Consider the following 14299-nt stretch of genomic DNA (forward strand, 5'->3'; position numbering starts at 1 on the left):
GGGGGTGGATGTGTGGGGCAGGCATGGGGGGCTGGGTAGGCTGCGGTTGGGGGGGGCAGGCTGTGCATGGGGGTCTGGCCAGGTCATGCCATGCCAGGAGGCGCCCGGGGGCAGCCCCCCCCCCCAGCCGAGTGTCCACAGGAGGCGTGGGGTGCCCCATGCAAAGGGTCGCGGGGGCATTTCTCCCTTGCTGGGTGCCCACCCGGCACAGCAGCGGTTTAGGCGCGTGCTGGGGCAGCATGGGTGGGCTGCGGGGGAGAAGGGGGGTGTATAACCCTATAAGGGCCTCCCCGCCACCGCCGCTGACGCTCTTTGCTCTTTCTCCGTCCCTCCCAGGCGCGGTGGTGAGACGGTGACACCCCGCCGCCCCCTCGGCCGCCATGTCGCGCCGCAGCCAGCGCCTGGTCACCGCGCGCTATTACCAGGGTGATGACGACGCCGCAGCCAGCAGCAGCAGCAGCTCCCTGCTGGGGGGCCAGCAGGCCCCCTTCAAGGAGAGTGCCAGCAGGTCAGTGGGGGCGGGGAGGGGGTTGGTGGGGGGTGTGTGTGTGTGTGTGGGGGGGGACATTTGCCATTGGGGAATGCCCCTTCCCTGGGTACAGAGGGTCTTGATCCGGCGCCGCCGGAGAGGACGGGCTGCCTGCACTTCTCCCCATCGGGTGGGAGCTGGGTCTGCTGCTTGCATAAAGGAGAGCTCGCCGTGGGTGCTGCAGGCAGCTTCTCCCTCGCCTGGCCATCTGGTGGCCGGCACTCAGTAATCCGGGGCCGTTTGTGCGCCGGCTTCCACCCCGGCGAAAGCCCGGCTCTTTCTACCCCTTGCACGTCCTCCTGCATTTCCTTCCTGCACCGCTGCAGGAAGCCGCTGTGGGCTCAGCGGGGAGGGGAAACCGCGGTGCACCTTGCTTGCATCGCTGCTGCAAAAGCAGCCGGGCCTCTGCGTTTTGCTGCGGGAGGTAGGTGTGCTGCAAGCGCTTGGCGCAGGCACCTCTCCGGAAAACCGCAGCGGCGACAGAGGAAGCGGAGACGAGCAGAGCAGGCCACCRGGTGCTCTCCGCACCAAGGCAGGCCAGCGCCGGGGATTGGCTGCGGGGCTGCAGGGCGCGTGGGAGGAGTGTGTCTTGCAAAGACGGGTAGCAGAGATTGCCCACTGCCATCCTGTGTGGCAGGAGAGGGTGGCAGGCCCTGTACGGGGCGGCAGGGCAGGGCCCGGGCCAAAATGGCACCTGCCAAGAAATCATGGCAAATCCTCCGTTCCTCCCCCGCTGGTGCCACATGCCCCATAAACACGCACGCGCGTTCCCAGCTGCGTYGCACAAGGCCCACAAGTCTTTTCTTGCCTCCTTGCCCCTGGCAGGACGGTCAGGAGGAAATCGAGCAGCATGAAGCGCCTCTCTCCTGGCCCCAGCACCCAGACCACCTATTACAGCGAGTCAATGATGAGCGAGTCCTACCTGGGGGGCAACAGAGGGCTCTCTGCCCTGGGCAGCTCAGGGTTTGACGACGGCCTGGACAGCAGCAGTTACTGGGGTGAGCGGCTCCTCCCGCAGCGGCCAGCCTGGGCAGCCCCTCAGCCGGCGGGCGCAGTGCCAGCCAGGCCGTCACCTTTTGGGGAGCTCAGCAGTGCTGGTTTCTCAGAGCGGCTCCCTGTTTTTGGGGCAGGTGGGGAGCTCTCAATGAGGAGAAGAAGAGGCACAGGGGATACAGAGTCCAGTAAAATCAACGGGCTGGTGGAAAGCAAGACGTACGACACCTATGCCTCTTCGTCCGGCTACTCCTCGGAAGATGACTATGCCGGTAGGGATGCGCCAGCCCCTCTGCAGTGACAGGGAGAAAGCTGGCAGGAGCCATCTTCCAGCTGAGACCAGCTTTCACCAGAATCCCTTGGTGAAACCCAAGGCTGTGAACCCCGCTTGGTGACTTACTCCCTCTCGTCCTCCTCTCCCTGCAGGTCACTTTTGTTCAGGCCAGAGCAGCTCTGGGTCGGGGCTCAGGAGTGCAGCCTCCAGGGTCGGCTCCTTCCTCTGGCACGTGGTCACCTCTCCGGGTGAGTGTGGGGCCCGGGGGTGGTTTCTCACGGCAGCTTGCTTCCTTGTGGGCATCTGCCCTCCCCACATGACCACGTGCAGTCTTCCCTGCTCAGGTGGAGGGTTTTTTTCCCCCCCTTAAATGTCACTAACAAAAGAAACAGAAGTTTAGAGAAAGGTACGTGCATCAGTGGAAGGGTTTTGAATGCTGTTGGAGGGATCTGTGCCTGTGTGAGGGAGGTGATGGTAAAAGTGCAAGTGCAGCCGCTGGGCGAGCGTAAGGGTTGTTAGCAGAGCCGAATGACGGGGTGTGGATGGGGGAACTGAACTATGTCGTCCCCTCCACGTGAGTTACTGGAGGGAGAGGGCAGAGCGCTGTATGGTCATTGCGCGTGCTTGTATCTAAGCTGACCGGACATACTTAAAGCATTTGGTGTCTTCTGCTCTTTGCAAGACCGAGATGGAGTGCAAGAGGGGTCGCCCTGCTGCCAGAGCAGCAATGAGGCTGTAGTCGGCACCGCCAAAGCGGGTTGTCCTCCTGCCCTCTCCTCCCCTCGGGAGCGCTGCTGGGGAGAGCAGGAGCAGCCTGGAGGTCAAAGGGGATGTCCCTGCTGGGATCCCATCTGAGGGCTGATCTCTCTCTCTCTCTCTTTGCAGTCCAGTTCCTGGGGTGGTTGCTCTCGTGGGTCAGAGCCGCGTGGCACCGCTTCACTGGCATGGTTCCCTTGCTGGATGGCGTCACCTCGAGGAGGTGAGTGTGGCGGTGATGCCAGCCTGGGGGGAGCAGGTTAGCGGGTGATGGGACCCCAGGGAGGCGGGGGGGACCCACAGACCCCTGGCACGCTCTGAGGGCTGGGATTGGCGTTTGCCACCGAAGCCAGGCTGGGGTTTTTTTTGTGGAGCTCCCCCTACCGATCCCCCATTTCTGGCTCCAGTCCAAAGGAAGGCCACAGATGGGAGAAGGCAGCTGCAGTAATACAGGCTCCTCTTTCTTCTCGGATCTCCAGACGCTATTCGGGTCTGAAGAAGTTCCTGCTGCTGCTGCTGCTGCTCCTCTTGCTCCTTGCTGCAGTCGCTTACGGTAAGTCAGCCGGGGTTTGAGGCTGTCTGTTTTCTCTGCCCTGCAAAAGCCCTTCTGTCCCGCCCCAAGTGGCAGGACAGCGCAGTCGTGCTGGGGGGCTCAGGAGAGCTGTCATCCTGCTGCCATGTGAATGGCAGAGCCCAAACCCCGGCACATGGGGAGGGAGGGTGCACGGGAACAGAGGGCCGCCAGCTCAGTGCTCCTGGTACCTTGCTCCTGGCGCCTTGTCACCCCTGCCCCAGAGGCCACCTGATGAACCTTGGTGGTGGTGGACTGCTAGTCTGAACCCTGCTATGGCCTGTTCTGGACCCACCACTTTAACCAGCTCATCTCTCTGCATTGCCAGGGGCTTGGTATTTCTACCCATATGGACTGTCAACACTCAGCTTCCCTGCGTTTTTGTGGGGATCTGCAAAAGTTTCATCCTCTGCCTCTGGGGGAGCTGATGTGCCCGCGGCTCGGGATCTGACCGCCTTTGATCAGGTAAGGGCTGGGGAGCAGCTGCGCAGCTGCTGGGGCGGCCCTGGCGCAGGGCTCCCCCAGTGCCTGCGAGCCCTGGCGGGGTGGGTGCTGCGTGGGAACACCTGGGACTGCACGGTCCGGCCTCCGCTATGGCCGTGTCAGCCCCCTCGGCTCTCTGGGCATCCCTGGCCAGGATGAGGGAGAGCATCTGCCCTCTCCTGGGAAGCAGCAGATGAATGAAAACCATCCTTTGGGACTGGCAGGTCTCATGCTCCTTTGCCAGGGGATGTGCTGGTCCCTCTGGAGCAGGCAGGACCCCAGGGGTTGGTGCTGTGTGGGGGAGACTTTTGTCGGACCATGCTTCCCTTTGCCGTTGCAGGGGCAGAGCAGGGAGCACCAGCTCCTGGCGCGGTTTCAAGCCCTGGAGAAACGCTTCAAGGTGCTGGAGGCTGAGGCATCGCGGTGGGAGCTGCAGAGGGGGGCCGTGGCGGCGGGGGGTGAGCTGAAGCAGGGGGACGTCCTCACGCTGCTGGAGGGGCTGGTGAGCCACCGGGAAGAGGAGCTGAAGGAGCACGTCCGCAATGACATGGCCGCGCATGTCCAGGTGAGGGGCATGGGGACCGTCCCGGCCGGCTGCACTCGCCACCCGCCCCGTGCTGGCGGGCGGCTGCGGGGCCCAGGCGAGGGGATTGCGCGTGGCCGGGCTCTCACGTCTCCTCCGCACCCTGCAGGACGAGCTGGGCGCCCTCCGAGCCCAGCTGCAAATGGATTTAAACGGGCGCCTGGGGAAGATCACTCAAGCCTCTCAGGTAAACAGCTGAAACCTTGCTCCCAAAAACTTGGGGAGGGACGGAGGGGACCAACCATATCTTGGAAGCAGGATGCACCCACTCCGGGTGCCGGCAGCCAGACTCGCAGTGTCGGTGGGAATCTGCTGCCGGGGTTGTCTCTGCCCAGGAGCGGGGTGGCGGGGATGGGAAACACCATGGGGAGCTGCATTCGCGCCCCAGCTGAGGAAGGTCTGAACCAGGCTTTTAATGTCAAGTGTCCATGGGAGCCGAGCGGCATTCCCTGCAGCACAGCTGCTGGGAAGCAGGGCAGCGCACGCCGCATCTGTGCCTGGGAAGGGAAGAGGGGTGCCAAGACACCAGAAGGAGCAAGGTCATTGGGGTATCCCAGCAGCCATGGGGCCGTTTCGGTTCCCTCGTCCTGCTGGGTCTCCTAGCAGAGCAGCTCTGTGTACCTGCAGGAAGCAGCCCTGGCTGCCATGAAGGACAGGGAATGGGCTGGTTTTGGTGCAGCTCTGTAATTCCTGTGTCCTGACGTGATTTTGCTTAACTTCACGTGCTCATTGCAGATCTCACCCTTGTGGTTTTGTTTCCCTTGTGACTGTTTTGGCAGGAGATGGAGGCCCGCTTGTTCGAGCTGAATTCAGAGTGGCAGAGGTACTGTTGGCCATCTGGGCAGAGCTGCTTCTCACCACGACTTGTCCTCCCCTACAGAGATTTGCATCTTGTATTAGGGGCAAACAGATAGTAGGGCGAAATTGCCATTGCAGAGCTTAGGGAGGGTTTCCAGCTCTGGCTTGAGGGAGGTAAGAGAGGTTGAAAGGCGCAATGTTAAGGGAAAAGGAGGAAGGAACATGTGGTGAGGTCAGCAAGAGAGAAAGTGCCCTGGCTAGCAGCGCTGCCGCAAGGGAGATCGCAGTGAGTGATGGTGGCAAAGACTTCACCTGGAGTCACGGCGCAGAGGCCGGGGTGCAGGGGAGCGCAGGTAGGAGCAGTCCCGAGGCTGGGAGCTGTAGCTGGTGGGGGAAAAGGCCCCTCCTGGTGTGCGGAGGGGAGCTGGGATCGTCCATTGCTGGCAGCCAGGCTGCAAATCCCCATCAGTGCCGGTGGCTCTCTGAAGGGACTGTGCCAGGATCTCGCCTGCCGCGCTGCCCAGCTGGCCCTAATGCTTTTGTTGTGTTTTCTSTCTTTTTGGCGGTGGTGCAGCTCCACGCAGGAGGGCCTGAGGGGGAGCTTCCAACAGGAGATGGACAAACTGGAGCGGGAGCTGGCGGGCCTGAAGAGGGAGCTGGCACTCCTGAAATCGGACCAGGAGGTGATGGGGAAGCACATGGAAGTGATGCTGGAGCAGATCAAGGGAGTGCGGACTGACGTGAGTCCCTGATCCTTTGCAGCGGGTCTGGTCTGTCCCATCTCGGGGCTGCCTGGGTTTTTAGAACCAGTGTTCCCAGGGGAACCAGCCCCCTTGCAGATAGGTACCAGGGCCCCTGCAAAGCCCGTGCTGCGAGATGAGGCATCTCTGCCTGGGGGCTGAGCTCTCACCTTGCTGCTTTCAGGTGGAAGCGCAGTTCCCAGCCTGGGTCAGCCAATTCTTGTCGCAGCCCCGGTGGGATGGGGCAGCCAGCCTCTTCCTCCAGCGGGAAGATTTGCAAGCTGAGCTCCAGGCACTGGAGCGCAAGATCCTTGCCAAAGTCTTGGAGGACCGGAGGCTATCAACACGGGATGCCCAGGCTGGCATTGGAGTGGCCCTGCAGCAAGGGGGAATGGTGGGAGTGACGGAGGACGTGAGTATTTGCCTGGGCCTCAGGGACATGGCAGCACCTGTGGGCACTGAAGGGGCCGTGCCCCATTTCATGTGTGTGAGGGGGGCTGGCACACATGCCTGGGCAGATAGTGGAGCCGTGGGGACAGCCCTTATGACTGGGACACCACTCCTGGGTGTACAGATGGGTGTTGGAGTAAGCTGGGATGTGCTATGTGAAGATGGGATTAGGGCTGGCAAATTAAATGTGTCTTCCTCTTGCCCTTTGCTGTCTTCCTTGCTGTCAAAACCTTGGCTGGAGGTTGGTGTCCAGTTGCCAAAGATGTGTGCTTGCTTTTGTGTCTTAGTGTGAGCAAGTTCTCCAGTATCAAAAGCTTCCAGTGGGGGTGGCTGGGGTTAAGATGTTGCTGGGACTGGGGCAGACTCCCAGCTCTGTAAAACCATGGCCTTGCAGGAAGAGTTTGTGCCCCTGCTGTGTCCCTCCACTGCTCATTGGACATGATTCCCTCCCCTGACCCCCATGAACATCTCTTTTTCTTGCCTCTTTAGACTGATTTCTTGTGGCAGGGAGCTTGTCTCAGCATGTATCTGACAGAGCCTGGCAGGACATGCTCTAGGTTTTAGTAAAAGTGCTTTCTTAATAATGCCCAAACACCCTCCTCCCTAAAGACACAACTTTTTAATGGAGAAGGCTGGTCTGGGAAGCCCTCTAGACAAGATTGTGCATCTTCCCCTAAAGAGAAGGCAGCTCTGAAGTGGTGGCTGCTGGGTTGTTCTGTGAGTTTGAGCCTGTGCCTTGAAGGTAGTGAGGGTGAGGAGGGGAGAGGAAGAAGAGGCAGCCAGGGTCTGCCTCTGCTTGTGCTGGCAGATCCCATGAGGAAAGAGCACTCCCATGGGATGTGACATTTCTCCCTTCTCTGCTCTGCTGCCAGCTTGCTCTTGGCTGTGTCTGTGCAGCTGCCCAGCCTGCTCTCCTACCCTGAGAAGGGGTGGAGGTGGCAGTATCAGCACACATGCAAGCCTCTAGCTGTCTGAAAACCTGAGTCTGGTGCTCAGGTCATTAGTGCTTGCACCAGGGAGATGTGGGGAAAGAAAGAGGAGTGAGGACGCTAGGCCTGGCGTGTTCCTGCTCGTGTGTCATTCACCCAAAAGCCAGGCAGGTGCCCAGCAAGGTTTCCATGGCCGGGATGAGATGCTTGCAAACAGCCCTGTGGCGCCTCACTTACCGCCATTCTTTGCAGTGATGCAGAGTGATTTTTGGGGGGCAAAGCATTTTAATTGAATGATACCACAGGAAAAAAATGAGTCTGTTCTGAAAAGATTTGTTGGCAATTCTCTGCGGAGGACAATGGAGAGAGGCATAAAGGGGGATTAACAGCAGATACTCTCCCACAGTCCACGCAGGCCTCACGCATGCTATAAAGTTTAGACCCCAAACTGTGATGCTGGATCCCATCTCTTGGATTCAGTTCCTGAAGGATATATCTATTTCTTGTTTGTGTATCTGGGGAAAGCAGAAGCTCTTTCCTGGGATACAGTGACCTTTTTGACCTCGTGCGGTCCTGGTTGCTTTGTGAAAAGGTCTTTGCCCCGGGGGAAAACAAATGCCCGTGGTGTGTGTGCCCGGGTGCGCATCTGGCCCTGGATGCATCAGGTTGGGGGCACAGGGAGGACAGGGTGCCCTTGCCAGCCCTTCAGCCCTCTTGTGTCCTCTGCTCCTCTTGCAGCAAGTGCATCTCATTGTGAACCAGGCCCTGAAGCGCTACAGCGAGGATCGCGTGGGGATGGTGGATTACGCGTTGGAGTCGGCAGGTAGGCAGGGGGGCTCTCGCCCTCTCAAGAGGGCCGTGGCAGTGTTTCTGCGGGTGTCTCTCGGTGACCCACAGCATGGCCAAGCACTGAGACTCGCGGGGAGGAGAGTGCTGGTCTGAAACACATCAGGGAGCTGGTGTATTTAGTGCAGTGTGATGGGGATGAGCTTGGCCAGGCTGTAGGAAGCTTTTTGGCTCTTGTATTATGAGCTATACCTGGGAAACGCTGTCCCAGCTTCCCTCCTGCAGTGCCGGCACACACAACATGCCCAGTGTCGCGTGGCTGGCGGCTGCAGCCTCACCTCCTGCCTTTCCCTTTCCGTGCCAGGGGCCAGCGTCATTAACACCCGCTGCTCGGAAACCTATGAGACCAAGACAGCGCTGCTGAGCTTGTTCGGGATCCCCCTGTGGTACCACTCGCAGTCCCCGCGGGTCATCCTGCAGGTGAGCACCTTAGGGAGCAGGGCAAGGGCCTCCACCGCCCCTGTGGGATTTGGGCTGTTCCGTCACTTGAGTGAGCTCATAAGGCCCTCTCCTCCTTTCCTTCCCGAGTCRCCTGCTCTCTCTGTCCCCCTCCCCAGGGCCACTCGTACCCCTCTTCCTCACCTTTCACTGCGCTGGCATCTTGGGAGGTGCCTGTTTTCCACACATCATGTGGAGGAGAATAACTCCTGCTGTCCCCAGGAAAGCAGAGGGAGGACTGGAAAGAGAGAACTGGGTGCACAGGTTCCTGTGCAGTTTTTACAGTGTTTTATTGCAGTGGTTATATGTGCTGATCTCACACACGGGGCAGTTTGCAATCAGGCTGCCCGTGTCATGGTGTTTGCTCAAGCTCGCCTGGGGCGGCAGCRTGCAATGCTGCAGCCTTCCAAAAGTGATGATTGCTGTGTAAGGCTGGAGCACTACTTAAGCTGGCAGGTAGGGCTGTTTCCCCCGTGGCAGGTACTGAGCATGCAGGTGTAAAAAGCAAGCGGCAGGCCTTGAATYGCCCTTCTCTGCGGCTACCGGGTTCCCGCCTGGGACTGTCTCACCTTGAGGTGGGCGCAGAGGGCATTCGCTAGCCGAGGGCCGGCCTGGCCCTCGTCCTTCCCTGCATGCTGTGAATAAAGGGGACTTCCTTTACAGCAGCTTAGAAAGTTGCTTTGGAGCAGCATAACCCCTCACATTCTATCGTGCAGTTAATAGCTGCTGTGCCTCTTTCTAGAGGTGTCTGCATCTTGTAGGCTATAAATATGTCCATACAGAGCCTGTAAAATGCTCCAGGGTGAGGCAGCCTAGATAACAGTGGGGGAAAAAAAGTGTTAATGGTAGTAACCTTCCTGCTGATGCCTAAGAGCTGGTGTCTTATTCCCATGTGCGTAGCCAGACGTCAACCCTGGGAACTGCTGGGCGTTTCGTGGATCCCAGGGGTTTGCTGTCATCCGCCTCTCCAGCCCCATCCGTCCCACAGCCGTGACGTTGGAGCACATCCCGAAAGCCCTCTCGCCCCAGGGGACCATCCCCAGTGCTCCCAAGGACTTCACTGTCTACGTGAGTATCCCTGTCTGGACCCAAGGGAAAAGGTGGAAACTTGGGGACTCTGCAGGGGATTGCAAGAAGTTGATGTGTTTGAGGATGGGAGACAAGGAGAGGGGATGATGCTGCAGAAATTGGGTGAGAAGTGAGCTCCGTACCTGGCTGTGGAGTGCTCTAGGAGGGGGTGGATTTTATCCTGGCAAGGATAAGTAAGCAACACTTGGGGAAGGAGAGAGAGGGGGAAGCGCAAGGCTCAGGGAAAGATTTTGGGGTGCAAGGGGTTCTGGGGAGTACTTGCAGGGAGAGGGAAGTGAGTAGATATAACTCTTGGTCTTTCCCCCACCCCTCCCCACTGGTCCCTGTTCCTGTTTGTGTGTTTTGGCTTGGAAAAGCAGGTGTGGTATCTAAGCGCACTTGTGTCTCCATCTCCCACTTCTGCCCCAGACTCTCTGATCACCTCACGTTCTCCCTTCCTGCCTCCCTTCCCCTTTTTGCTTGCTCCCCTTAGGGTTTGAAAGAGGAAGGAGAAGAGGAGGGCGCTCTCCTCGGGCAGTTCACGTACAACCATGATGGCGATCCCATCCAAACGTTTTACTTCAAGGTAAGGTGTGGGAGTGGTGCAGGAGCTCTCCAGCCAGGCTGAGCCCCCAGAGGAGAAAACTGGGCAATGGTGTTGGTGGATGCCAGGTTGGAGCATTTGAGGGGCATGAAGCCATCCGAAACATGGCTGATTGGTCCTTGGAAGATTCGCCCGTGGAAAATCGCTGTTCAGGCTCCTGTCATTCTGGGAGGGGATGTTGCAAGCTTTGCTCCTGTACATGGGTTCCTGGCCAGCTCGCATTCCTGGCAGTGACTGTTGCACCCCAAGTTTGAGAGACRTTCGCCCCTATCTCAAGGGCTCAGATGCATGTTTCCCTTCCTGCCATGAGATATCTCCGCTCTCCCCTCTTGCTAAGGGTGAAGACATGTTCCAGCTGGTGGAGCTCCGGATATTGAGCAATTGGGGTCACCCCGAGTATACCTGCATCTACCGCTTCCGTGTGCACGGGGAGCCAGCGCACTGATCCCCCCCGACCAGCCGCCCTGGGTTCTGCACAGGCAGCGTGGGACGATGGCGCAGGGAGGATGCTGCCTGGGAGGAGAACGAGAGAGAATTTGTCTATTTTTGCCACTTCTCACATAAAAATCCTGGGAGGCGCAAGCAGCCACCCTGGAGAACTTGTTCCCCTTCAGCTTTTCTGTGCTGCCGCTTGCAGAGGGGAAGAATTTGTATTTAGGGGAGAGGACTGTAGTCTTCAGCGGATGGGGTGGTAAGACAAGAGCATCCTATGTGGGTCCTAGCATGGCCCGGGTTATTTTCAGCACGTATCGGACACTTCAACTTTTTAAGCTAATTTTTTACTGAGTCTGTGCAGTCCACATGTCCCCTTTTTCCCCACCTCCTTTCTGATGGTGCGTGTAACCTTCCCATGGCTTTTGGAAGGTGTATGTAATTTTGTATTCCGCTTCATGCGGGCTTGGGCACATTACCGTGTACGGGGCCTCGGTGACTGGCTTGGGGCCGTCGGAAGAGGTGGGGAGCATGGCACAACCAACAAGTCTCGCGTTGCTGTCGCCTCCCTTCTGCTTGGGGTGTTTTTTCTGCCTCGGCGTTGGGTCACTGAAGAGCCCAAGGCCTTTAAAACCGGATCGGCAGAGGGGAAATAAGGCAGTATTAATGAAGTATTATTATAAAACTAAAGATTTGGGGGAGGGAAAAGTGAAGAACCTGTGGGTTGTGAAGCCAGCCCCAGCACTGCGATCCATCCATGCCAGACCCCCGGCTGTGTTTTCGGAGACGTGTTGTGCCTCCTGCTGCTGGCAGGTGTTGCTGGGCCTCCGCGATGCACGAGGCTGGCGGCCAAAAGCAACAGGAGTCCTGTATCGCTCGTGTGCTGGTGTGCGTGGGGGCACGTGTCCCACCGGTCCGTTTGGCTCCCAGCTGTTAAGCGCGATGATGCTATTGAAAACTCCCGTCATTTGCTTCCCCTTTTGGGTTTGTTCTGTTTTTTCTAAGGGGGGAGGGCTGGTTTGAGGTTAGGGTGTCGGGGCTTTTTTTTTTTTTTTTTTTTTTTTTTTTTTTTTTTTTTTTTTTAAAATAAAAAAAAATTTTTTTTTTTTTTTTTTTTTTTTTTTTTTTTTTTTGTAATAACAAAGGAAAAAAATCTTTTTTCCATGCAATTTCTACTTAACCGGAGAACGTTCTGTTATGTGGTACCGCTCAGGCGAGTGGCTTAGATTCAGAGAGGGCTAGAGCTTTACTTAGTGTGAGAATAGTGCACACAGTAAGATAAACTAGAATAGGATGAGCAGAGCTGTTTAAAACTTGGGCCTTGAGCCGAAGTGCTTGATAGCTGGGTTTGGGAAGACAATGTCCGTCGCGGACTGCTGCTGGGCAAGATGCCATCAGCTGCAGCGTCTGCCCCAGCGTCCTTGGAGAAGAGGTGCCCGGCAGAGCTCGCCGGCAGGGTGCTGGGGTCGCTCCTGCCTTCCTTACTTTGGAGGACGCCCTCCAAGGTTGTAACCCGCGAGGTGCACGGGCAGCTTGTGTCTGTGACCACTTGTCCATAGATGCATCTGTATATAGGCAACTGTACATAGGGAGCGGGACCTGCCGTCCCTGTGCTCTGTATGGCTTTCTCCAGACGTATCCAGGCTGATGACTGGGAGATGGGGCAGAGAGAGAAGACCRCCTGCCAGGGATTGCACCCCCCTGTAGAGTGCAATCACTGCACATGGCCTGAGGGGAATGGAACAGTAAACACCCAACTGGTAGTACGTAGCTTTTTGAAGTGTGGTGACACTGGCTCACGAGGAAGTAGTGCGGAGGAGACTGCGCAAGGCCTTGGGGCCAAGGAGGGCATGGAGAGGCAGCATGCCCTATGCCAGCCTGCTCACCTGTGGGGCAGCAGTTGGTGCTGAGCCGCTCGTGGTAGAGGTGCTTGGCTTGTTGAGGCCACAGCTCTGCAAAGGGCCTGTGTGTCTGGGGTAGAGGCAGGGGGAGCCTGGGGCATGTAATGCTTCTTCTTGCCCCTCTCAGGAGTATGCTTGCACCTGCAGGCTGTTAACTGTTGGGGGGCAGCGGGGTCCCCCCTCACTTGCATCGCTCAGAGCTGCCTCCCACCAGCTCCTGCTGGCAGAAGGCTGGTGTGGGCTGACCCCCTTCCTCCTGGGAGGACTTGCTCTCCCTCCTGCTTTCTCCTTGCCCAACCTGCTGCTGGGCATTGGCCCAGCTCCCCAAGCAGAGGTCAGGGCTGGCACAGAATGGGGAGGCCTTGTCTGAAGCAGGCACCTAAATCCTGCCCCTGCCTGTGGTTCAATGTGGGGAGGTGCAGCAGACTAGAGAGGAAGGGGTCTCACTTTCAGCCACAGGGGCCTTCCCTGCATTAATGTGTGCCACAGCCATCTGGCCACTCCACCTCCTGGCCGCACGCAGCGTGTGTGGTCCTTAGTTCAGCTTACGTTCTTGGATAGTGTTTATAACACCCCTATTTGATTGTCTTTAGTTGAAAGAAAAGCTTAAGGACTTGTATTTATTATTTCAGCCCTGTTTGTTGCTGGCATCATCTTCCCCAGGCAATGCAAGCACTGGTGGGAAGCAGGAGGAATTGGTTCCTGCTCTGGTCTTTCTGCTTGAAACAGTGGGGCAAAGGGACATGGTGGAGGGGAAAGAGCTGAGGAGGTTTCTCCCATCAGCATGCCCTGATTTTTGTCAGCCAGGTGCATTGAGTCCTGCATGCTTTTACTGCTAGCCTGAGGGGCTGAGAGAGGTGGCAGCACTGCTTTTCTGAATGGGTCTTCTCGTTCCAAGAAAGCAAACCAATGTGCATGTCAGGTGGAAGGGCAGGGCATGGTCCCACTTCCAAAATTATCCCTTAGACTCTCTTAGAGCGTCACAGGCCTCTGCTGCCAGGAGAAGGCAGACCCACAGCCAGATCCAGAGGAGATAAATTCTATCCTATATTGAGCTTAGACAACTTTTGGCAGCTACAGCCAAAGTTATTTTAAACTTGCCTACAGCTGCCTGCTTTGCCTTGGAGTCATGTCTCCTGTTAGTGCCCTGTGTGCACAGAGTTAGACTGCTGTGAATGCCTAGACCTGTCCTAGGCTTGGCAGAGCTGTTTCTGTATTTTATCTAATGAGAAACAGTGCTGGTACACAGAGATGAAACGCTCCTTCTTTACCAGGGTTTCTGTATCTTTCTGAGCAAATACCATAACCACTAGGCTATAAAGCCATTTTTCTCATATCCCTTCTGGCTCCCTGGCCCATGGTCTCTTTCCTTGCACAGTTTGGACAGTCAGGGTGGAGAGCACATGCCTAAGAAAAATGACCTTTTTATAAATAAGGCACCCTGGTGAGAGGTAGGAAAATGGGGCCTCTTTCCCCTGAGGATGGAGTTGGAGCAGGGCCTCTACTCCTTCTGAGGCTGTGTTAACCACTAGCCAAGGGGCAGGGAGCCCCATGCTTTAACAGAAGGAGCTTGCTCATGTCCTGTGATGATGAAAGGAAAGGTGGGTCCCTGCAGGAGAAAGCTCAAAGTCTCTGCCAGTTGGCGGTAGAACACCCTGGAGACAGAACTGAGAGGAAATCCTGTCTTCTATGTGTCTCTCTCTAGCAGTTAGTGCTGATCTTAGGGCCCTCCCTGTGCTGACAGGGTTGGGGTACCTGGTTGGGCATGCTGAGCTTGGGCACTGAAAGGTTAAGTGCAGTTTTTCAGGCTCTAAGCTCTGTATTTGATCTGGACTGCAGCGCGAGCAACCACACAGAGTCCCCACCCAGCTGCCTTTCCAGCAGCAGCTTGCAATATTTCTGTA

The 14299-nt window shown here is 57.4% G+C and overlaps 1 protein-coding gene across 2 annotated transcripts; it reads left to right on the forward strand.

The window, feature by feature from the left end:
* Nucleotides 1-336: 336 nt before the first annotated feature.
* Nucleotides 337-11471, forward strand: SUN2 (Sad1 and UNC84 domain containing 2). Of its 2 annotated transcripts, none has more exons than XM_026072577.1 (17): nucleotides 337-508; nucleotides 1355-1527; nucleotides 1660-1794; nucleotides 1949-2044; nucleotides 2682-2775; nucleotides 2960-3105; nucleotides 3452-3588; nucleotides 3947-4171; nucleotides 4299-4376; nucleotides 4969-5012; nucleotides 5562-5727; nucleotides 5912-6139; nucleotides 7845-7929; nucleotides 8257-8372; nucleotides 9291-9458; nucleotides 9952-10044; nucleotides 10400-11471. In XM_026072577.1, the coding sequence occupies exons 1-17, from the start codon at nucleotides 381-383 to the stop codon at nucleotides 10505-10507; spliced, it is 2220 nt and encodes a 739-aa protein (XP_025928362.1). In that variant the 5' UTR covers nucleotides 337-380; the 3' UTR covers nucleotides 10508-11471. The 2 variants fall into 2 exon arrangements, with proteins under 2 accessions (XP_025928362.1, XP_025928363.1); XM_026072578.1 differs by having other exon boundaries at nucleotides 3032-3105.
* The last annotated feature ends 2828 nt before the right edge of the window (nucleotides 11472-14299 follow it).

Source organism: Apteryx rowi, unplaced genomic scaffold, assembly GCF_003343035.1.
Source record: "Apteryx rowi isolate R43461 unplaced genomic scaffold, aptRow1 scaffold_343, whole genome shotgun sequence".
In the NCBI taxonomy this organism is placed as follows: domain Eukaryota; kingdom Metazoa; phylum Chordata; class Aves; order Apterygiformes; family Apterygidae; genus Apteryx; species Apteryx rowi.